This window comes from Anolis sagrei, chromosome 4 (assembly GCF_037176765.1).
Source record: "Anolis sagrei isolate rAnoSag1 chromosome 4, rAnoSag1.mat, whole genome shotgun sequence".
In the NCBI taxonomy this organism is placed as follows: Eukaryota; Metazoa; Chordata; class Lepidosauria; order Squamata; family Dactyloidae; genus Anolis; species Anolis sagrei.
In genome coordinates this window covers 177,406,083-177,430,270 of record NC_090024.1, presented here as the reverse complement: position 1 = coordinate 177,430,270, position 24,188 = coordinate 177,406,083, and the positions used below count along the sequence as shown (strand labels likewise).

The window sequence follows — 24,188 nt, the reverse complement described above, 5'->3', positions numbered from 1 at the left end:
AAAAGGTAAATAAATGATCCTGGAACTTTCTATGTTTAAAATAGTTTTCAAGGGCTCCCTGTGACATTTTAAAAAAACAGTTTTTAAAAACCAAAAGTGACCTTCTGGACTCTTTGGTTTTTGTTGTTGTTGCTGCTGGAAAATGAGAGTAACAGGAAGACATTGGTGATTATATGTTTTAAATGGTTTTAAATGAATTTTTATAATATTGTTCTAAATATTTTTAATTGTATTTTATTACTGCTATGGCATTGAATCGCTGCCAATTTGTAAGCCGCCTTGAGTCACCTTCGGGCTGAGAAACGCAGTATAGAAATATAATAAATAAATAAATAAATAGTTGTGTTCAATTATCCATGCAGTATTTTGAGAGCCCAGAATGATAAATGTGTCCCCAGAGCGGCCCCTCCTGCTACAGCTAGTCGCACAATGATGAGGCCATTTTCGAGGATCTCCCAGGGATGCCCCAGATGTCCTGGGGAATGATTTGGATCTTCCAGTTATAAGGACATAGCTTATGTTCCTGTGCCATCTCTACTGGCCAGCTAATGAATGAAAAATGCATGAAAAAGAGGTTTAATGAATGGGAGATGGGTGGCAAGGTCTAATCCCTCCTAGGCAGATGTATTATCTCAACTCTTCATTGGCAAAAGAATACGTAATAGAGACTGAGTTGATTTGTAAACCTTTATTTAGAAATATCCTCAATATAGTCATTATATATTTATTTATTTATATATACATACACATTACAACAAATGTGTTTTCTAAATAGCACATCACCTTGCGGGCTTTACAAAGTTAATAAGAATAAAAAGGTACCAGTTCTGGTTACTTAACTTCTGCTATAAAGGGCAGAAAAACAGAGGCAAAGAAAGAAATCCATCCCACAGGACAACACTGACCAAAAGTGCTGCTTCCTCAGAACTGAACAGTTGGAAGGTGTTATATACAACAAGACACAGAGCAGGCAAGAAAGGAGGTGGGGGAAAGCAGAGGTGTACCATCCAAACCACAATTTAAAGTACACATCAACAGATCCCAGGCACACGGATGCTGGGAGACTACAAAGAGACTGCATTTCTGAAAAAACAACATGGGTTGTACCATTCTCTCACATGGATTAAGAGTGTGAGAGTGTGAGTGAGTGTGAGTGAGAGATAGAGAGAGTGTTCCAACCTCTGATTTAAGTTAAATAACACTTATGACCAGAAGGAAAAGTCACCCATCACTACTATCATAAGATGATTAAGTTTAAAACCTAAAAATTACCTATTTGCACAGCTGAAACGCTTTAATACAAACTCCTTGCACAGATTTGCAGAATAGTTTCACATTTTTCCAGAAAAACTACCTTGAACAAGTACCAAAAACACACACACACATGGAAAACTCTGTGTTGTACTTTGGGTTTTTACTTTGGAGGAGGTTGTTACCTAGCTTGATGCAGTGGAATGTGGACCAAGGAAAACACTGGTTAACACATCAGTCCTTACCATTACCTTTTGGTTGTTTCTTTTGTTTTACCACTCTAAAGATATTGGTGACAAAATGTCTTCCTTCCTCACTATAATACTGCTGATATTTTGAGATGTTAATTAAATATGGCAGCAATCCTGTACATATTTTCCCAGAAGTGAAGTGAACCCCATGAAATTCAATTGACTTGCTTCTAAATAAACAAGTATAGGATTGTTTCTATAGTTGTTATTGTAAACATGCTTATTTTGAAACACACTGGAACTTCCTTGTGAGTCAATGTGGCTTGGGCTGTGCTGTAAAATGGCATTTTTCAGAAAACTTAGTAAAGTTTTTTCAATTAGGGCAGCCATTTGACCTATACATTTTCCCTTTATGTTTTAAAAATAGAATCAGAGTACCATCGAGTTGGAAGAGATCACATGGACAATCCAGTCCAACTCCCTGTCATGCAGGAAAAGCGCAACCAAAGCACCCCAACAGATACCATCCAAACTCTGTTTAAAAGCCTTCATCCCACTCCAAGGCAGTGAGTTCCACTGTTGAACAGCTCTTATTGGTAGGAAGTTCTTCCTAATATTCAAGTGGAATTTACATTCCTCGAACCCATCACTCAAAGTCCTAGTCTCTAGAGCAGCAAAAAAAAAAAAAAAAAACCAAGCCTGCTCCCTCTTCCTTGTGACATCCTTTCAAATATTTAAACATGACTATCATGTTTCCTCTCAACCTTCTCTTCTGCAGGCTAAACATACCCAGCTCTTTTAGCCACTCCTCACAGGTCATGGTTTCCAGATCTTTGATTTTTTTAGTCATCCTTCTCTGGGCACATTCCATCTTGTCCTATATTGTGGCTCTTTTACTTTTAAGAAAAAAATTATAGAGTGATTATGTTAACTAACATGGTTAATGTGCATGTTCTCTAATTTAGTTCCTGTCATATTTTAGAATGTAACTCCCATCTCCCTATTGCCCATGCTGCCTGTGAGTGATGGAGTGTGTATTTCAACATTTCTGAAGGGTACCAAGTTAAAGTTCAGCTGGGATATAAAGTAAAACTATAAATAAGATATCCACACTTTGTTGTACAACTAAATTGATAACACTGGTGAACATACATTTTGATGCCTCAAATGTTAGCTCTGTTTCTAGGTACATTTGACCTGCTGATTCCAAAAATTGCACCAGTTTTCCCTCTAGTTTTTGAGATATAGGACATGTGCCATATACCAGTTTTCATCTGCTCACCCATAGAAAATCATGATAACCATATATAAGAAAGTAGAGCTGATGCAGTCTGTTCAATTTTTTTTTCTGTGTCAGGAGCGACTTGAGAAACTGCAAGTTGCTTCTGGTGTGAGAGAATTGGCCATGTGCAAGGACGTTGCCCAGGGGACACCTGGATGTTCAGATGTTTTACCATCCTTGTGGGAGGCTTCTCTCATGTCCCAGCATGGGGAGCTGGAGCTGACAGAGGGAGCTCATCCACGCTTTCCCTTGATTTGAACCTCCAACCTATCGGTCTTCAGTCCTACCGGCACACGGGTTTAACCCATTGCGCCACGGGGGGCTCCAGTGTGTCCGATTGCAGTCCGTCCAATGCAATTTTCTGAATCAGCACCCCAAATAACCCCAGGATCAGTCTTAAAAACCACAGTACCAAATAGATAGATGGATGGATGGATAGATAGATAGATAGATAGATAGATAGATAGATTGATTGGTTGGGCTGTGTAAGAAGTGTGAAACTGCCAAATCAGATGAGAGAATTCAAGTTTCTACATTTGTGCAGATAAAATGGTTTTTACAAAAGTAGAACATTTTCAAGAGAGACAGAGACATTGCCAGAAACTATTGCATTAATTACCATATCAGTGAAGAAGATAGTTTTTATGGCTTTCTTGTGGAAGAGTTAGAAAAAAAATCGGGAACATACCATTAAAAAGCAAAAAAAAAATGATAATATCTTAAGCAAGCTTCAAACTTATGGGAGCTAGTTTGTTTTTCCCCATAAGTTTATCAACCGCAGTTGGGTAGAAATGGTACCTCGTGGAGTACCAGTAGCCTATTATGATGTCCATGAACTATAAAGTCAGATGGTCCGCATAAACATTCAAGATTGAGACCAAGTAGTTCTCTGTATACTTTTGGATTCAATATTTGTCATCCCTGGTAAGCATAGCCAAGTTTGAAGGCCCGATGGAATTAGTCTAACAACATTTGGGGAGGGGGGGCGCATATTTTCTTCCCTGTCATAAAAACACAGATTTACATTGAGTATAAACTGGAATCTTAGCAGCTTGACTTAGGGAAGATGGCATTTTGTGACAGGTGCTGTGAAATCATTGGGAAACAGAAAATCCTGCTAGACCAATTCATAAGTATTATTATCAGTAGGGCTGCTTAAGTTAAACTATGGAGAAGAGCATTCCTCTACAGGCTGAGAGGTCTGCATTTGTCATTGTATTCCCATGGCGTGAGGAAGACATACACATAAATACTGTCATTCTCAAGCCACAGTAGACCTTTTAAAGTACCATAATGTATTTCTCCTGCTACCTTACATAGTGTTAGCCTAGCAGTTTGATAAATTCCAAATCTCTTTTTACGATGGGATGGGAAGCCTTTCTGCCAGAGCTTTCTTTGGCTAAATAGCCAGATGAAGCTGTATCCAATTTCCCATTTAGATACTTATCTAGGAAAAGCGTCTTTGTAAACAGTGAAAAAGAACAACTAAGTCTGGAAGAAAAATACCCCAAACATGGCCTAATGACGATGGACGTACAAGTCAAGGATTGAGTGAAACACACAGACAGCACACTCCTCGGACATTTACTCAAATGTGAACTTTTCTGTTCTGTAAAGCCTATTCCCTAATTGGTATTTTATCTTTATACCTGCAGCCTAAGAATTAGAATTTAGTGCTTTACAAGTCATTTAATCTGACTTCCACATTTCTCTTCCAGTCTATAGATTCTGTTTTCTGGTTACTTCCAGTTAATAAAATGTATTTGAAGGAGACATTTTAAAATGGCAGCAATAATGCTATTATTCCACAGCAAACTCTTCTATTATTATTAGGTATTTATGGGTCTATGGTCCAATAGGATAAACAATCTCTCCCTTTTTTTTTCTTCCATTTTCTTTCTCTACATTGCTTTTTCTCCTCACAAATAAACACAGTTCTTTCTCTCCCCCCCCCCCCGATTTTTTTTGCCCAAAGTGAAACTATTTTACAAAATCCAACTTTTCCTCAAAGCCAGAAATCATTCAGCATATTGTAAATCATTCTTCTACGGAGTTGTTCAGATGTCCTAGTAATTATTCTTTCTTAAAATAAAATGACTAATCAACAGTAAACAAAAAATGGTCAATCAGTTGGGTCAAGTGATTGAGCTGAAACAGCCATACTGGCATTTGTAAAATACAGTAGAGTCTTGCTTATCCAACATAAACGGGCCGATAACATTAGATAAGCAAAAATGTTGGAGAATAAGGAAGGATTAAGGAAAGCCAATTAAACATCAAATTACTTTATGATTTTACAAATTAAGCACCAAAACATCCTATTTTACAACAAATCGACAGAAATGCTGTTCAATACACGATGATGTTCTGTATTAATTACAGTATTTCCGAATTTAGCACCAAAATATTGCAATGTATTAAGACAGCTGTGGATCCATGCAGGAGGCAGACTGCATTGGATAATACAGAATGTTGGATGAGCAAAGGTTGGATAAGAGAGACTCTACTGTATGTAGAAAACATACAACCCCAAATCTAAATTGCACAATAGAATGTAAAGGAGCTCTCAGTCCACATTAGAAAAGAGTTTCTAATGAGAAGTAGTTCAAGGCTTCTCTTGCAGATTTCCTAGTGAGTCCATGGTACAACACAGTTGGACATCTGCTCAACTTTGCTAACCAATGATTGCATCAGCAATATGGATCTCTCATTTTGCACCTCCCGTTCTTTTCTGGCGGATTGTGCTTGATGATTGTGATCTAAGTAAACCCAAACAAGTCAAAAATGCATTTCTGAAATCTTGGTTTCTCTCTCTCTCTCTCTCTCTCTCGATATATATGTATATGCACACATTCACACACACATACATTTCTCATCACTCTTGCTACAGGAAAAAAAAAAACAAGGGGACCCTCAAAACAACATGTTTAAAGAGATACTATTCCTCATCCATGTCAGAAGAATGCACTGTGATGAATTGTTAGAAGCTGGAAAACAAGATCCCACACTGGTGTACCTTCATTTTTTAAAAAAACAAAAACCTTCAGCAGATACTGCATGTTGGCATTAAACAAAAGACTTTCACATGATAAATACAAGACCTCAAACAATCCAAACCTGGGCTGTATTAAACAAAATGAAAACAAAACCAACAAAAAGCAAAGCCACAATACAAAGTCAACTGTTCCTTCACAGCGAGTATTTCCTTTCTTCCTTTGAAAAGGCAAAGCTCTTGTCTGAAGGACAAAGACAGATTGCATAAATTTCCACCAAGTGAGCTGGGGAAAAATACCACCACACACAGTGAATTATTTTTGAAGGTTTCCATGTCCAAGGATGTATTCACAGGAAGGAAGATGCATGGTCTGGCCAGCTGAAAGACAGGTGGGGCAACGCAATGCAGAAGCAGAGGTAATATGAACAAGGACCAAACAGCAGTCAAATCTGTTGTAAACCTGGCACAAAAACACGACGAGCCACCTGCCTGTTTCAACCCCCACAATGTTAAATCTTTCAAAAAGCACGCCAGTATGAAAACAACTTTTGAAGGTTGAAGCTGCATCTGGATATGAAGCAAAAAAGAAGGGACTGGATTTAACAAGTTACTCTCTCATCATGTTGCTCTTTCCTTTCTCGGATTGTTGAGGCTGAATGGAAATCTTGAGAAGTACCCATTTCAATCTTTAGATGAGGAGGAGGAGGAGGAAGGGGAAAGGGCATGCATAAATTCCAAATATCGGGTATTCAGGGGCTTGCCTGTGCCTCTTTGTAGGTTCATCATCGCTGTGTGTTGCTTTCAATGGGAAGAAGGGAATGGTGAAGAGCTCTTGTGTGCTTAGGCTCTATTGTCTCATGCTCTTCAGTGAAACTATCTGGGCTTCCACCTCCATCTAATGAACTTCCACAGCTTGAGTTTGGGGACAACATGTCCTGAAGGAGATCCTCTTGCACTATGCCAGTGTCTTTGTTCATTTTGCCTCTTTGGTTCCCTTCTTCCTCCTGGTCATTCAGCAGCTTGGCTAAGAAATTAATGTACTTCATAGCCAGACGTAATATTTCATTTTTGCTGAGCTTTTTGTCAGGTGGATGAGTCGGAATCAGCTTGCGGAGCTCAGCAAAAGCCCCATTGACATTCTGCTGCCTCCACCTCTCACGGCTATTTGTAAATATTCGACGGACCACCTTCGTATGAGGACCTAAAATGACAAGGAATATAAAGTTAGCACTTGAATCTATAAAAAACATTGTATTAAGTGCTCCATGTGAAAAAATTGTGTCTTCCATAAGTAATAAATAAAGATTCAGAAGATCTAGAAGATGTGGCATTCAAAGATGATATTGCTATTCCACCATTGAAATAGAAGATAAACATTATATGTCCATTTCATTCCTCCCATAAAACACAGATCAAACTACAATCTGCTTTATGGGCAGAAATTGGGAAGTGTTTTTTTTTTAATGCTGCTCCAAGAATTTGAGAGCTGTTAGTAGTTTTCTGCATAATTTAGTCCAAATTGTGACTTTTCCAAGTACTGCCTTAAGGACTTGTTATATCCTATTGCATCACTTATGATGAAACATCAGAACTTTCTACAATATATTTGGATGGCCCATAATCAAAGCATCTGCAAGAAAATAAATGTCTACTTTATTTTATATGATTATTGACCCTAGCTAAAACATACAGATTCATTTCTAATCAGATTACAAAAGGAAATACCTTTTTTAAAAAAAGCTTTATCTACACACGATTTTAAACTATGAATAAGGAGTCATGAATATTTCAACCCCAGATTAAATGGGGGCTACTCTACCAAAAAATCTTGGATGGATAAGAATTTGTAGTTCGGAATTCATTCTTTATGAAAGATGCAATTATTCTGTGCAGAAAAGTTATCTTCTGCTCAGAAAACAAGTCTCCTTGCTTATTTTCTATGCTGAAAAAAAACATTCCTGCACAATCTATGTAATTTGCCACATTAAGAAAAGCACGCACACACATAGATTTTTCACAGGGCCCTTCCACACAGCCCTATATTCCAGAATATCAAGGCATAAAATCCCACATTATCTGAGTGTGGACTCAGATAACCCAGTTCAAAGCAGTTATTGTGTGATTTTCTGCCTTGATATTCTGGAATATAGGGCTGTGTGGAAGGGCCCTGTGAAAAATCTATGTGTGTGCGTGCTTTTCTTAATGTGGCAAATTACATAGATTGTGCAGGAATGTTTTTTTCAGCATAGAAAATAAGCAAGGAGACTTGTTTTCTGAGCAGAAGATAACTTTTCTGCACAGAATAATTGCTTCTTTCAGTCAAAAAGGCACTTTCACTCATGCAAAATGGCTTCTCTCAAATCTCCTCTAAGTGCACCCTGTTCTATGCCATTCTAGGCCTAAACCCCAAGTACAAGTTGTACAGAAGATACAGAAGATGACTGTGGAGAGAAGGTACCAAAACAACCCTCTACTATGTGAAATAGTTTCTGCTCATGCATCTCCAGATTGAAACAACTGTACAATTGTTTCTTCTATGTCTTCTGGGCTCAAACTATGGGAGAAATCTTCAACATATTGCAAACCGCAGCCCACAATATCCATCATCATCGGTTTTGCAAAGGTGGGGCTGATGTGAGATTTAGTCCAAGAACATCTGAAATGACTTCACAATCCGCACCCTCAATCTAAAACATTAGATTCTATTCCAGCTAGACAGATCCCCTTCTCTCAAAGTTAAATTTAATCAGTTAATTAGTTGTCATAGAAGAAAAGTTATAAATATGTTTACAGTATCCTGTATCCTGAAACCTATTATTTCATTGGTTATTTGTTTAAGTTAGTGTTACTCAATATGAAATGAAACCTTAAAAGAACTATGATGCAATATATGTACATGTTCATTGATTATGTACATAATCAATGAACATGTGGCCCAGGGCTGGAAAATTCATAACCTGTGGAATGGATCCAATGGATGCTTCTATACGACTAGAAAATGCTTTCACACATAATGTGGGGCATCTGATTTTTGCCAGTTCCCCTTCTCGCACACACATCACATACTTCTACATTATATTCTGTTCTGTCACCAGGTAGATGAGGCTAATGAAACTTGGGAACTAAGACCCAGGATGCTCTGCTCTGTTCCACCTTCTCGACCCCCCTAAAATCAAAGCAGGATGTTGATTGTGTGGGATACGCCCACCTGATCCTAACAGATGATCCTGCCCAATGCTCCAGAGGAAGGTGTCTGCCAATGTGCTGTGAGGGAAATTTCCATCCCGATGCCAACCCAGGTGACCAGTTCAATCCTGTGCATAAGAGCAAGAATCACTATATGTTAAAGGCAGCAGCAAATGTCATCCCCCTTTCTTTTATGCAAACAACATTTACCACTATTCAGTGTGGATGATGTTTTATGCAAATTGAGAAGCTTAACTGCCATCATTTGTCTGGGCATGAAACCAGCATGCTTTATCTGCATCAATAGTGAAGACATACTAAGATGAGTGGATGGAGCATGCTTTGAGGAATTCTTTGGACCAGCCGCCTAAAAGCTTTGGGTGCTGATGTTGAGCTTCCCAATGTGCCCATGAACCCTTTGTTCTCCAGTTAGAGAACAGATCCTCTTATGCATCTGTAGAAGTTCAGTTTTGAACAGCAATTCCCTAAATTCTCCAGACTATCTGGAGGATTCTGAGTTATGTCTTCCAAAGAAATGACTTTCTTAACTTCTGCACCTATTAACATTAATAAGAAAATTAATAAAATCACCATATGCTAGGAAGCTTATGCCAAGACTGGCTTACGGGAGTGTGCATCTGAAGAACTGTCACATTCTTCAGATATGGCTTTTATCCTTAAATCTCTTTCCATCAAGCTGGTCTTTTACCACTTGAAAGCTTCTCTTTTCCAACCTGTTCCCTACCTTTTTGTTGCCCTAGAATAGAGGTTCTCAGCCTGTGGGTCCCCAGATGTTTTGTCCTTCAACTCCCAGAAATCCTAACAGCTGGTAAACTGACTGGGATTTCTGGGAGTTGTGGGTCAAAACACCTGGGGACTCACAGGTTGAGAACCACTGCCCTAAAAAGAAACAATGGTAATAATGCAGAAGACTTTTTGATTGGTAAGTGTAGGAAACCTTAATTTTGGAGCACATAGAAATTCCTTTTTTATATATATTTTTAAAACAATGTGAGGCATGTATTTATTTATTTCATTTTTTCTTTAAAATAGAATAAACTAAAACAAAATAGTAGCATAATAAAAATACCCCCAAAACCCCACATTAGAAAATCTTATGATATTTTTTTTTTTTGGAGGACTGTGGTATAGCATACATTTTGTACTGCAAGCTGTGGCAGGTGATGCACCATGTGGAGTGGTAAATGCCCTCTGGATTTTAGTTGAAATGTTGAAAGAACTATCCAAAATCCTGGACCCTCTCACCAAAATGGTTCTAGCACTTTGGATAGTTTCTTGAAGGTCAGACCACAATCACTTAATTTCACTTAAGGCAGTGCTTCTCAACTTTCCTGACGCCACGACCCCTTAATACAGTTGTCATGTTGTGATGACCCCCAACCATAACATGTTGTTACTTCATAACTGTAATTTTGCTACTGTTATGAATCTTCATGTAAATATCTGATATGTAGGATGTATTTTCATTCACTGGACCACATTTGGCACAAATACCCAATAGGTCCAAATTTGAATACTGTTGGCGTTGTGAAGGGATTGATTTTGTCATTTGGGAGTTGTAGTTAGTGGGAATTATACTTAAACTACAATCAAAGAGCATTCTGAACTCCACCAACGATGGAACTGAACTAAACTTGGCACACAGAATTCCCATGACAAACAGAATATATTGGAAGGGTTTGGTGGGCATTGGCTTTGTTTTTTTGGAGTTGTAGTTCACCTACATCCAGAGAGTACTGTGGACTGAAAAAAATGATAGATCTGGACCCAACTTGGCATAAACACTCAATATGCCCAAATGTGCACACTGGTGGAGTTTGGGGGAAATAGACCTTGACTTTTGGGAGTTGTAGTTGCTAGAATTTATAGTTCACTTACAATCAAAGAGCATTTTGAACCCCACCAATAGAATTGGGGCAAACTTCCCACACAGAACCCCCATGACCAACAGAAAATACTGTGTTTTCAGATGGTCTTTGGCAACCCCTCTGACACCACCTTGTGACTCCCCCCCCCCCCCGGGGTCCTGGCTCCAAGGTTGAGAAACACTGACTTAAGGTTTCCTTCACTTTCACTGATTTGCTACATGGAAGCCATCAACCCCCACTGAGTGCATGCATCGATTATGGCATGAAGCATACACATTTTCCTTACAACTCAGCTAGATATACATCTTACATAAAACAAATGAATTTAAACGTCTGTTCAAAATGAAACCATCAGATAATTTTGCATTATAGCAGGGCTAACTGACCACAAAATATTACTACTGAGAAAATCCATCCTTCTTCTCTACCTGGATACTTCTTTTCTCACCTTTCTTAACCTTCTTCCCACATTATAATCTTCCAGCTATTGTGAGCAGTACAACAAATCTCAAAGAGAACAGGGAAGCCTGAGTGAGATGTTTTTTATGTTTTCATCCCTGCTAAACTAATAGCCCTGATGCTTAGACCATATGATCCTTGACTCCACTACAACATTGGTTAGGACAAGAAATTTCAGATATTTCTATGAAATTGTGTACATAGGAATTAGAGGTGCCTTACTGCTGGATATCCAACACAAGTAGTTCTGTCTGTCTGGCCCTTTTAATGCCTGCTGATGACAAAGGCATTAACACTTGAAGCTAGTATCTTTCTTCTGGAGCCATTTGTGTGCAACTCAGAAAATTAAGATTTATCTTCTGCACAGCTAAGAAAATTTATATTACATCTCTCTCCCTCTCTCTGTTCAAATGCTAGAGTTGTAAGGATAGTCTCACTCCCCATACATATGGAAATTAAACTGAAATCATCTAACCGTACAAATTACCCTTGAAGGCACATTATTAATATAAGAGCAAATCATCTACAAAAAGAAAATCAAATCCAAACTGATTCATCAATTTACATCTCTTACTATGACATCTGATACTTAATCTTACCCTAAAACTATAAAGCCCTTTAACTGTGTGTGCATATATGGGTGTGTGGGTGTGTATGTATGTATGTGTGTGTGTGTGTGTGTGTGTGTATGTCTCAAGAGGTCATAGACAGAAGCAAGTGATGGGGTTAGTAGTTTCAAAACAGGATTTTGTTCAACCTAGTAAAATGGCAAGACCATTTATTCCCAAGGCTGCCTGTGCCTGTAAGTATGGGAAAGGAGATGCAAGGCAAAGTTGCAAGGTTTTTGATGGCAAAGCTTTGTGGTCCACGTAGCCTGACCTTCATCCTTGAAGCTTCTGTTCCACTGCCAATGCTGGAGGAATATTTCACTGAAATTCAAGAGCCTTTTCACAGTAGTGACAGCCCTCCACATTTGCTGGGGTTGGTTGCTAGGTTTTCATAGGACTATCATGAAAATGGAAAAATTATAAACTTAAAATTTTTGAGAAAATATCACTTTAAGAATCTTACTATGGTCAATTTCTAACAGATGTTGACCATAGAGCTATGCTGGAAAACCTAGAGATTTTAAGAAAGGTATTATCTCTAGGATTCTATAAATCCTCAAGCACAACTCTATGATTAAGCTCTGGCAGAAGAGATCACATTAATCAAATTCAGGAATAATCAAATTCACAACCCATAGAGGTGGGAAAATTGACTATACATAATTATATTCCATTTTCACTGCCATGTTTGCATTCTATAAACTAACAGTTTGCAGTTTGGTAAGACCCTAAAACTCTCAGGCTAAGATGTAAAGTCTTCTCCCTAAAATGTGGATAATAGGATTCCATAGAATATATCTTGACAGACAACCTGAAACAATGCTACAGTTGTGGAGTTCAAAAGACCCTCTGAATCAGCTTCACAAACATATGTGTTGTACTAGATCAGGCATTCTTAACCTTTTTTGTTCCACAAACCCCTTTTACAACCAGGTGAAAAAGCATGGACCCCTTCTCAAAATGTAGCGACAGATAGTTTTATGACACTCAACATCAGCATGTCACATAATAGTTTGTACACAGCAGGAATGTAATCATGTGTGATCTAGCATCACATATGACTTTAATGTATGGATGAGTGAAAGCAATTATTCAAGATATACAACAAGTGAAGGAAATGCTAGATTTCAGTTAGACATCAGAGAAAATAAAGATTTTTTTTTAAGTTTGAACTCATAGAACCCCTTCAAACCTTTCTTTGGACTTCTGGTTAAGAACCCTTATTATTATCATCAGTACTGCATGACAAAGACCACAAAATGTGGGTGGCTATACAGTTAGATGCATTCAGCTTCAACTCCCCTCTTTCTCTACCAACATGGTGTTAGGGCATCTGGAGGGGGGCAGGTTGGGTGACAGGAATGCTTTGCTAACCTAACATCTTTCAGTTGTTAGTTAGTAGCTTCTTTAAGTAACATTTCCCATGCCTTGCCCTTGAAGCTATGAAGGAAAACTTTGGCAGAACAGATTAAAGCACACAAAGCTAGAATTGTTTTGGGTTTAGATTGAGCGACTGAATTGTTCTTTATTTTTCACACTTTTAGTTGTTCTAGTTACTTCACTTGCTTGATACTGAAATACCCTAAGCACAGAAATCTCAAACAGAGGTGATTCAAAATAAAAATCATCCTGCTTATGCAAAACATTTGCCCCAAAAAAATCTATCATAAAGTTAGTAGATTATTTTACTGATTTGTAATCTTAAACAGAGACTGAATTGGGAACTGGGAGAAGAGAGAGATATGTGAATGTGACTGCATTGTGAATGGAGTGTTTTGCTTCTCAAGCAATATAATTCTACATTAGCAATAAAATAACTGAAAATAAAGTTTTAATTGAAAAATAATTGTTCTTAAAAATTGTGCTCATCTCAATTTTTAAGCCAAAGAGCCAGCGTTGTCCATAGACACCTCCAAGGTCATGTGGCCAGCATGACTGCATGGAGCAGTTACCTTTTCACTGAAGTGGTACCTACTGATCTACTTACATTTGCATGTTTACAAACTGCTAGGTTGGCAGAAGCTGGGGCTAACAGCTGGAGCTCACCCTGCTCTCTGGATTTGAACCACCAACCTTTCAGTCAGCAAGTACAGCAGCTGAGTGATTTAACCCACTGCACCACCAGGGGCTCCTTATATCAACAGATAAATCCCAGAATCTCATCTTTGTCCGTTATGTAAGTAGAAACTGCACCTGCCTGTCATTTTGGCAAGGTAGCTCTGATATTTAGAATTGTACTATCTCGTTCTGTACTGTCTCAAGGCCACAGAGCTTAATTGAAGCCATAGTAAAAATTTAAGTTCAAGCAATGCCTAAAACAATGTTCACCAAGAAAGGTTTTGTGGGAGTCCCAATACTTCAATGTCACTATCTGCCCTGGCAATGCTCAGCCAGGCTGTCAGATGGCACTTAAGACACTTAATTGGCCATTTTCTTAAGTACTTCCAACAGAGCTGCAACATTATGTTACAGAATCAAGGGGAAAGGGAGAAATTAGGAGTACACTTTTGTTTGGGAGGACTGTGAAAACTATTCATCACTTCCGCTCCAAATAAAAAACACAGCAAGTATGAATATATATGCAACTATATATCACTCTGAATAAGAACTTGGAAACTCCCAGAATCCCCCAGCCAGCATTCACAATAGCCAGTTAGCCACTCTAACCTCTATGATTTGCAAGTGAATGGCCCTTCCTGCTATTTTCATATTCTTGCTCTAATCCAGTAGTTCCCAATCTTTTTTGACCAGGGACCACTCTGACCAGGCACCACTTGACCAGGGACCACTTTGACCAGGGACCACTAACCAAAAGGGTTACAAATCAGTTTTTTGTCAACTTTAGATTCAGTTTGGTTATTTGAGGTGCTGATTCAGAAACCTGCATTGGATAGACCACATCAGCTCTAGTAGAAAACATATGCCATCCAGTAGTCGCCATCTGCTCACCCACAGAAAACCATATTTAATAATCTAGAGCTGATATGGTTTATCCAATGCAATTTTTTGAATCAGCACCATCAAATAACCCCAGGAACAGGCCTAAAAATGAAGCATCAATTAAAAATTGGGGTTTGACTATGTGATTATCCGTAGTAGTTACGGTCTGGCCATGGACCATATTTTAGTTCTTGGGAACCACTGGTGGTCCACAGACCACAGGTTGGGAACCACTGCATTTTGTTCAATTTTGCTGTCTACTAGCCCTAGCTAGCATTCTACAGAGTTGAAAAGGTACCTCAGGCAAACTGAGATTCTGAGGAAAATAAAGCTCCTATGGAATGGAAAAAAATTCTGTCTTGTCCATCTTCTAGGGTAACTGTTCCTTATTAAATTTAATGATGGAGAATGCAAAAGGATTGATATATAGGTTTCCTTCATCACTAAAATAAATGGAAAAACCCACTTCCACAGGAAGGTACACTTGCTAGAGACTGCATGGGGTTTTGATTTGGAAGGCAATGCCTTTATGAACATGATCTTAATTTGGCTCTTTAAATCCATTTCACAGCATGACTCAATCCCATAGATAATCTCACACTTATTTGTTTTTACTGCTGTAACATGCAGCATATGAGGAGGGAAAGCAAAGATAAATTTGGCCACAGCCCCAGGAGCTTGCAGAGGTATGTCTCTCTAAGCTACATGGCTTGTTAAACTCAGCAAATTACTGCAATACTGTGAAATCTTTGAATTTGCCTTCCATGTAGTATGTCTCCCACCACCAAAGATGTAACACCAATTGAACAGTCATAGGCTCAGAGGTAAACTATTACAGATGTAGATACAAGTGTCATCTTCAATTGAAGATATCCTCCATTGACATCCAGTCCTGCTGCTTTGTCTTATCATACAGATTAGCTATGAGCCTTTGCTTTTTAAATAAACAGCCCAAATGATATTTAATTTGTATATAAACTGCAGAGATTTCAATTTTTGAATAAAGCAGTTTCTCCCAAAAGCCATACTTGATAAAATATTCATTTTAATACAGCCTATGGTGTAACAACATAGTCAACACATATATCATTTGTAAACAAAATAATATAAAGCATAATAACAACAGAGAAATAGGGGTTAGGGATAGAGAACCTTGCCAAAACATGTGAACAAGATGACAGAACATGTAAAACCTCCTTTTAAAAATTCAAAACATGAAAAAGCCAGATATTTTGGACTTTTGACTAGCAGAGATGGCTTTGATTTTCAGTTTAATGATGTTGGAAAACAAAAAAAAAAGAAAGAAATGAGTACATGCAAAAAAAAGAAGGAAAAGCATGAGCAAATATCTATAGCTTTAAAACATGCTATTGAAAAATACTAACCATCTCCTTAAATTGAGGTTCTCACGCTGAGAATTGGTCTGGATCTTTATAAGGCATTTAGCAAGTTAATTATCCTAATATAATTAAGTTATCATGATCACAATACAGTTTTTCTACAACAATTTTCAATCAAGTCTTAAATAAAGTGTAAGTAGTTATATGTGTCACTGTCATCTATTGCAGAGGTGTCAAACTTGTGGCCCTCCAGATGTTTGGGCCCCCAACTCCCAGAAGCCCTAACCAGCTTGTCCAATGGCCAAGAATTCTGGAAGCTGAAGTCCAAAACACCTGGAGGGCCACAGGTTTGGTACCACTGATCTATTGGGCCCCAAAGTTTTCAATTGAGGGTCCCATTTCAAGTTATTGTTCTACATCAGTGAAACCTTATCATCATCCTCACTTATACTTTCTTGAGTCCAGATCTAAATAGTATGTGGCTTGCCAAATGTTTTCCAGTTGTCCTCCATAAAGCCCAGTTTTGCTACCTAGTTGAGACTACAACAGAAAGGGCTGTAAAAAGTCTGTGTTCAGTTTGATGGAGCACGGGAGTGTATTATATAAAGTCCAGAAAGCTGCTATTTTGAGGTGGATGTTAACATCCCCATTTAGATGAAAACCAAGCTGAACACAGACCATCGGATGTCCAAAGAAACCTAAACTTCAAGGTAGATCCCCATGCCTCTAGCCAATGTGCCCTCATCTATATCTGCCAAAATTGGCCAGAATCTACTGGAAAATGTCTAAACTTCCACAGAAATACACCCTCTATTATTCCTAGAATCATAGAATCATAGAATTGGAAGAGACCTCATGGGCATCCAGTCCAACCCCCTGCCAAGAACCAGGAAAATTGCATTCAAAGTACCCCTGACAGATGACCATCCAGCCTCTGTTTAAAAGCTTCTAAAGAAGGAGCTTCCACCACACTGCTGAATGGCTCTCACAGTCAGGAAGTTCTTCCTAATGTTCACATGGACTCTCCTTTCTTGTAGTTTGAAGCAACTATTCCACGTCCTAGTCTCCTGCACAATCCTCCTATAAGTTGCCCCACCACCTTACTTAATTGAAAATGACTCATTTTCAATTATTTCATCCTTTCCATCCTAATAATTTAGAGAGTTGGGTGAGGGCAGAAAAAGCAGACGAATCCTAAAACTGAAAGTCTTGAAATCAAAACTTAATTAGAACCTCTACCAATTTGGCCTAATTCAACCCTAATCTATAAATAGCAACCTCTATAGAAAGATCTTGTGTCACTTCTATTTCTATTTCTATCTCTGTGGAAAAGCCATTGATTAAGTATGGTTCCTTATGACACCTCCTGGCAACTTACACCATTGGAATAATACTATGATAAAAACAATAAAAAGAATATATATATCCAATGAATGTCATAATGAGGATCTTTCTCAAAGAAGGATTGTTTATCAGTCGCTGTTTCACTTGGATGGCTATAACCTGGAAGTTGCTCTCACCTCAATCTGCTAGATCGTTAAGGGATGAGCTGGACACAGCTTCTTTGTCCTATTTTCCTCTCCTCTGCGACTCATTAGTCATTTTCTTATCTAGAGTTTAATACTGCTGGGCAGCTCCTCAGTTGCAGAAATTATGTACTAATAGCATCCACTGTTCTTTCTTGCAATCACCCCTCTACTCCATTTGTGAGTCTTTTCACACTAGATGATTATATTGGCATGATTTCTTTTTAACGGGCATGGCCCCATCCAATGGAATCCTGGATCTGTATAATTTGGTTGAGTCACTAGAGCTCTCTGGCTGAGAATAGTAAATATTTTCCTTAAACTATAAATCCCAGGATTTTACGGGATGTTGCCAGGATCATTACAGTGAAATCTCAACAATACAATTGTGTAGCGTGTAGAGATCTCCCATTGCAACAAGGAAATGAAAGAGATGAATTACAGGAGAAACCAAAGCCACCTCCTCCCAGTTTGGCACAAAATAGTATGGCAAGGTTGAAATCTTTACATCACAATCTGGCAAACCCTCTTGCACCTCCAACCCTGCCCCCAACAACCCACAGGCAACGCAGTTATGTTCTGATCTGCTTACAATATGTGCTTCACTTAAAGCTCCATTAAAGGAAATTTCATGACTAACATTACAAAAGTCACAAAGCACTAGATGACTATTGTCTTCTCTCTGTTTTCACAATCTTCATACTTAATCCTGAGCATGAACTGTATATACTTGAGTATAAGCCTAGAATTTCAGCACTTTTTTAGTCTGAAAAAGTCCCCCTCGGCTTATACTCGACTCAAGGTTATTTATTATTTCACTCTATTATTGTTGTTGTTGTTGTTGTTGTTGTTCATTCATTCAGTCGTCTCCGACTCTTCGTGACCTCATGGACCAGCCCACGCCAGAGCTCCCTGTTGGCCGTCACCACCCCCAGCTCCTTCAAGGTCAGTCCAATCACTTCAAGGATGCCATCCATCCATCTTGCCCTTGGTCGGCCCCTCTTCCTTTTGCCTTCCACTTTCCCCAGCATAATTGTCTTCTCTAGGCTTTGCTGTCTCCTCATGATGTGGCCAAAGTACTTCAACTTTGTCTCTAGTATCCTTCCCTCCAATGAGCAGTCAGGCTTTATTTCCTGGAGGATGGACTGGTTGGGTCTTCTCGCAGTCCAAGGCACTCTCAGAACTTTCCTCCAACACCACATTATTACATTTATTCTTTTAATTTATTGTTGTTGCTATTACATTTATTATTTTACTCTATTTATTATTGTTACTAGGCATCCCCTGCCACACGTTGCTGTGGCCCAGTCTGTGAATATGTGTTCTGTGTGTGTAAATATGTGTTTATATGTGGCTTTGCGCATGCATTGTAATGTATTTTTTTTGGCTTTTTAAGTCTCTTCCACTGTGATTTTCAGTGTTTTTATGAGTGATAGTCACTGCTTGGCCTGATAGCTGTATTGTGTCCATATTTGATGTCAATTCGTCCAGTGGTTTTTGAGTTATGTTAATCCCACAAACGAACATTACATTTTTATTTATATAGTTTGTTACATTTATTATTTTACTCTATTTATTACTATAATTATTACATTTCCATTATTTTACTCTATTATTGTTGTTGTTATTGCATTTATTATATGACTCTATCAAGCTCATTTACATTGAAAAAGGTTAGAATTATGGTTTAATCAGAGTTGGGCAGCCTTATCTTAAATTGCAGTTTTATGTAAATATTCAAAAAAATTAACCTATTGATGCCTCAATTAATGTAATTTTATTGGTATCTATTTTTATTTTGAAATTTACCAGCATTTCCCACCCTCAGCTTATACTCAAGTCAATGTATTTTCCCTTTTTTGTGGTAAATTTAGGTGCCTCTGCTTATATTTGGGTTGGCTTATCTTGAGTATATACGATACATAATCGTCCTTGTCTCCACTTCTGCTTTCCATCTTAAGACACACTAATAGCTAATTAGTACATACAAATGGCCAATCATTCTCCGCATATTGAAGAAAAATGGCAACAGTCATCCACACAACAAGGAGGGTTTGGAGTAACTCCAAAAATTGGTCAGTTATATTTTTAAATAATAAATGGATATTTTAATGAGAATTCTCAAAATGCAAGTAGTTTGAATCACCTGAGGAGAGGCTTAGAACTGGAGGAAGGGTAAAAGCGGACATTCTGGCTGACTACAACAAGAAGCTCCATGCTACAACAATTTCTGCAGGTCCCACTTGTAGGCTACTGCCTAAATTATTTCAATAATTTAGCAATAATGGGCAATGAACTGGCAGGTACAGTTATGATCCAAAAACCATCCTAACCCAATAGGAGGGGGGGGGGGAGAATTTCTCACCATCAGAGATCTCCACTTCATAGGGAGAAGGTCTTCTTTTCACTCGATTGTTGTACATTAGGTAGTTGTCTGGCTCTCCAAAAAAAACACTGTCAAAGAAAAAGCATAAAAACAACAAAATGAGTGAGGAAACCCAGGTGATCTAACTCAACAGACCAACACAAAAGTCTATGGGATGTTCTTCATTTAGTCCCTCCAAGAAACAACGCATATATGGAAAAGGCATGCCTGAGTGGACTGCATGAGGCAGGCATTTGCAATATGTGCACGCACAATGTAAATGCTCACACAGAGAGGCACAAAGAACCCGAACTGCAATTCTAAACTAAATTGTGAAGGTGCAATTTCATTGAAATCCATTCATCTTGTAACCCAAAGATTTTATGATTTAGATATCTTTAGTGCTGTTAAGGAATTCCTAAAGGAAGAATGAAGGCATAAATTGCAGCATTTTTAATTTAAAAAATACCACAGGGTTGTTTACCTGGCTAAAAGCATTTATTCCAAGACATTGGTGTCAAAGCATTGGCTAATCGTGCCAAAGTTGGCAAGGCCGTGGCTTTGCAAAGCTTTCAGGCACAACGTCAATGTTAATAGCCATAAAAACTACATGACATTCCTGTTGGTACCAAAAAATGGCATGGCATTTCTGCTACCATCCAAAATAAATGAAAACTTTTTTAAAAAAAAAAGAAGACCCTAAACAATAATTTAACCAATGATGACAACTTTGGGTTGCTGTGAGTTTTCCGGGCTCTTTGCTCATGTTCCAGAAGCATTATCTCCTGATGTTTCACACACATCTATGGCAGGCATTCTCAGAGGTTGTGTGGTCTGTTGGAAACTAGGCAAATGGGGTTTATACATCTGTGGAATATGAACAGATTTATAAACCCCACATAAAAAACAGAGTGAACACTCACTGTAGTTTCTGGAAATATTTATTTTCTCCCTAATTCTGATCTACTCCACCAGTAATGTATGTATGTATATATGTATGTATGTAAATGTGTATGTGTGTATCTCTGTGTGCGAAGGGAGGGAGGGAGGGAGGGAGAGAACAAGCAATATCTGTGTTACTACAAGCAATTTGTTATTACTACACCAGGACAAATCATTCATATTATCTGAAGGTACAAAAATGCTTTACCATTTTTCTAAGATACACATTTCCAAAATGAGCAACAAAGGAGTCCCCTTGCGGAGAGAGGGTGGTCTATAAATAAAGTTACTATTTATTTATTTATTTATTTATTTATTTATTTATTTATTATTTGCCTTATTTATACCCTGCCTTTCTCTACCCCAAGGGGGACTCAAGGCAGCTTACATATGGCAATTATTCAATGTCTTAACATATACAAACAGTAAATTTAAAATCAATTGAATTAAAATTAATGCATATATTGTTATTGTAATCGTTATTATTATTATTATTATTATTATTATTATTATGTTTTTAAAGATCTGCCTGGGAAGGTGGCTTGGTTTCTTTTCTTTCTTTTTATGCTATAAAGGATGACAACATAGATAGCTGCCTGCTTTTAGCTTTTGTCACTTCACCTGGCTTTGCCCTATTTTCTGCAAAAAAAAAAAAAAACTATTCCCTTTTGGCAGTTCGCTACCAAGAGGAGAAGGGTTTTTTTTTTTTCTGGGAAGGCCTGCTCTTCCTTTCATGCAACAGTGTTCCTGGGGCTCATTCCAACGGTGCTTGTATATCAGCCATCATAAGGAGAACAACCACAACCACAACCACAACAATAAAAGTTGTAACTGAGACCATGCAATGACAAGACAAGAAGGCACTGGGTTTAGACTTGTAGTACTGAAAAAAGGATACAAAAAGAAAGGGCCAAAGGAATCAGAATGGAAAAGAGAGAGAGAACAGAAGCAGGAGAATTAAGCTACAAAGGAAAGGGAAAGGACTAAAGATGGAAGAACTAAACAACATTGGAAAGGGAAGGGAAGGGAAGGGAAGGGAAGGGAAAGGGAAAGGGAAAGGGAAAGGGAAAGGGAAAGGGAAAGGGAAAGGGAAAGGGAAAGGGAAAGGGATCATAAAGGAAAGGAAAGAAGAAGGAAAAGGGGAAGGGGAGGGGGAGGGGAACAGAAAGGAAAGGAAAGGAAAGGTAGAGGACAAAATTGGAAAAAAAGGCAAGGAGAGGAAGAAATCGTTCGGACAAAAGACAAGACAACTATGCAAAATTGAGAAGGAAAAGACAAGAGAGAAAAGGAAATGCCTAAGACAGGAGAGGCCGGCTAAGCAAACTGGGAAGGGAAAGGAATGGGGATAAAAGATGAGACAACTAAGCAAAATTGTCAAGAAAAATACGAGAGCAATGGAAAGGAAAATAAAAGGAAAGGAAGAGGAAGAAAGGTCAAGAAGAAGGAAGAAACGGGTAAGAGAGAAGGCAAGACAACTAAGCCAAACTGGAAAGGCAAAGAGAGGAAAAGACAAGAAGAGAAATGAAGAAGATGGGAGGTGGAAGAACTAAAGAAAATTGGAAAGAAAAATAGAGGAAAGAAATGGATATGACATAAGACGGGACCACTAAACAAAAATGGGAAAGAAATTGAGAGCAGGGAAAGGAAAGGAAATGGAAATGGAAAAGGAAAAGGAAAAGGAAAGGAAGAATACAGGTAGAAATGCGCTAAATTGAGGAGGGGGAAAGGAAAGGAAGACAAAAGGTAGGAAAACTAAGCCAAACTGAAAAGAAAAATACAGAAAAGGAAAAAGACAGAAAGTGGGACGACTATGAAATTGGAAAGGGAAGGATACAAAAGAAAGGAAGGGAAAGGAAAGGAAAGGAAGAATACAGGTGGGACAACTGCGCTAAATTGAAAAGGGAAAAAAGGAAAGGAAGACAAAAGGTAGGGTAACTAAGCAAAACTGGAAAGAAAAATAAAGGAAAGGAAGAAGCCTTTCCTACTGCGAAATGGGAAAAAGAAGGGAGGAAAGGAAAGAGAAAAGGGGGCAGAAGACATGAGAGAGACAAAACGAAACTGGAGAAAAGAAAAGGGGTAGGACTCGACGGAAAAGGTGTCCTGGTCTCATAAGGAAAGCCCAGCGGCTCAGTCGGAGAGCGAGCGAGCATACGGCCAAGCGCAGGGGCAAAGGCTGGGCCGCTCCCCCTCCTCCTCCTCCTCCTCCTCCCTCCCCAAAGAGGGCCCGCCGGGGGATCGGGCTGCCCGGCTGGGAGGGCTTTGGGGACGGACCTGCTGGCGTTGGCGTTGTCGTTGGCGGCGTTGGCGGCGGGGGCGGCGGGGCCGAGGGGGGCTCCGAGCCCGTAAAGCATGGTCCGCGGGGGCGGCTGGAGCGGGAGGGCGGGCGCGGGGCTGAGCTGCACCATGCGGGCGTCGCTGCTGCTGCTGCTGCCGAGGTTCCCTCCTCCTCCTCCTCCTGCTGCTGCTGCTGCTGCTGCTGCTGCGTCGGGGGGCGTCCCGTTCCCGTTGCCGAGGGCGAGGGCCAAGGCGGGCGCGGTGTGGGGGCGGTCCGGGTCTGCTGCGGTCCGGGCGAGAATGGCGCCTCCGGCCGGGCCCCGGGCGGCTTTTATGGCTCGCCCTCCGCGCACCAGCTCGATCACGGGCACCGGGGCGGCGGGGGGGCCGGCGGCGGGGGAGGGGGGCGGCCGGCCCGTCTCCTTGGCAACCCCATTCAGCGGCGCCGGCTCCCCCGAGGGGGGGAGGAGGAGGAGGAGGGAGGACATCCCCCCGCCCCCGCCCTTGACGCCCCCCACGCCGCCCCCGCCGCCGCCGCCGCCGCCGCCGCTGCTGCTGCTGCCGGAGCCCAAGCCCACGTCCGGCTCGCCCAGGCCCTCGGCTCCAGCGCCGGCTCCGTGGGGCGCTGCATCCCGCGGCGGGTCACTGGGGGGCCTCTCCATCAGCATCCTGGGGAGACAGACAGAGGCGCAGAGTAGAGCGGGAGGCCGGCAGAGGAGGAAGAAGGCGCAGGGAGACGGAGGGAGGAAGAAGGGAGGATGGAAAAGAGGCGGAGGGAGAGGGAGAGGAGCCAGGAGGAGGAAACCTCACGGAAGGAAGGAAGGAAGGAAGGAAGGGGGGCCGGGAGGGAGGGAGGGGGGAGAAGGAAGCAGCCGCAAGAGGAGGAGAGGGAAAGTTAAAGCCAAAGGGGAGACGCGCAGAAGAAGCAGGGGAGGAGGAG

General features: G+C 39.9%; 1 protein-coding gene across 1 annotated transcript; it reads right to left on the bottom strand.

Moving 5' to 3' along the window:
• Positions 1-692: 692 nt before the first annotated feature.
• TAL1 (TAL bHLH transcription factor 1, erythroid differentiation factor) lies at positions 693-24,068 on the bottom strand. The gene is made up of 3 exons (XM_060772644.2): positions 23,246-24,068; positions 20,033-20,121; positions 693-6,920 (listed from the first exon to the last, which is right to left on the bottom strand). The coding sequence occupies exons 1-3, from the start codon at positions 23,914-23,916 to the stop codon at positions 6,502-6,504; spliced, it is 1,179 nt and encodes a 392-aa protein (XP_060628627.2). The 5' UTR covers positions 23,917-24,068; the 3' UTR covers positions 693-6,501.
• Between the last annotated feature and the right edge of the window lie 120 nt (positions 24,069-24,188).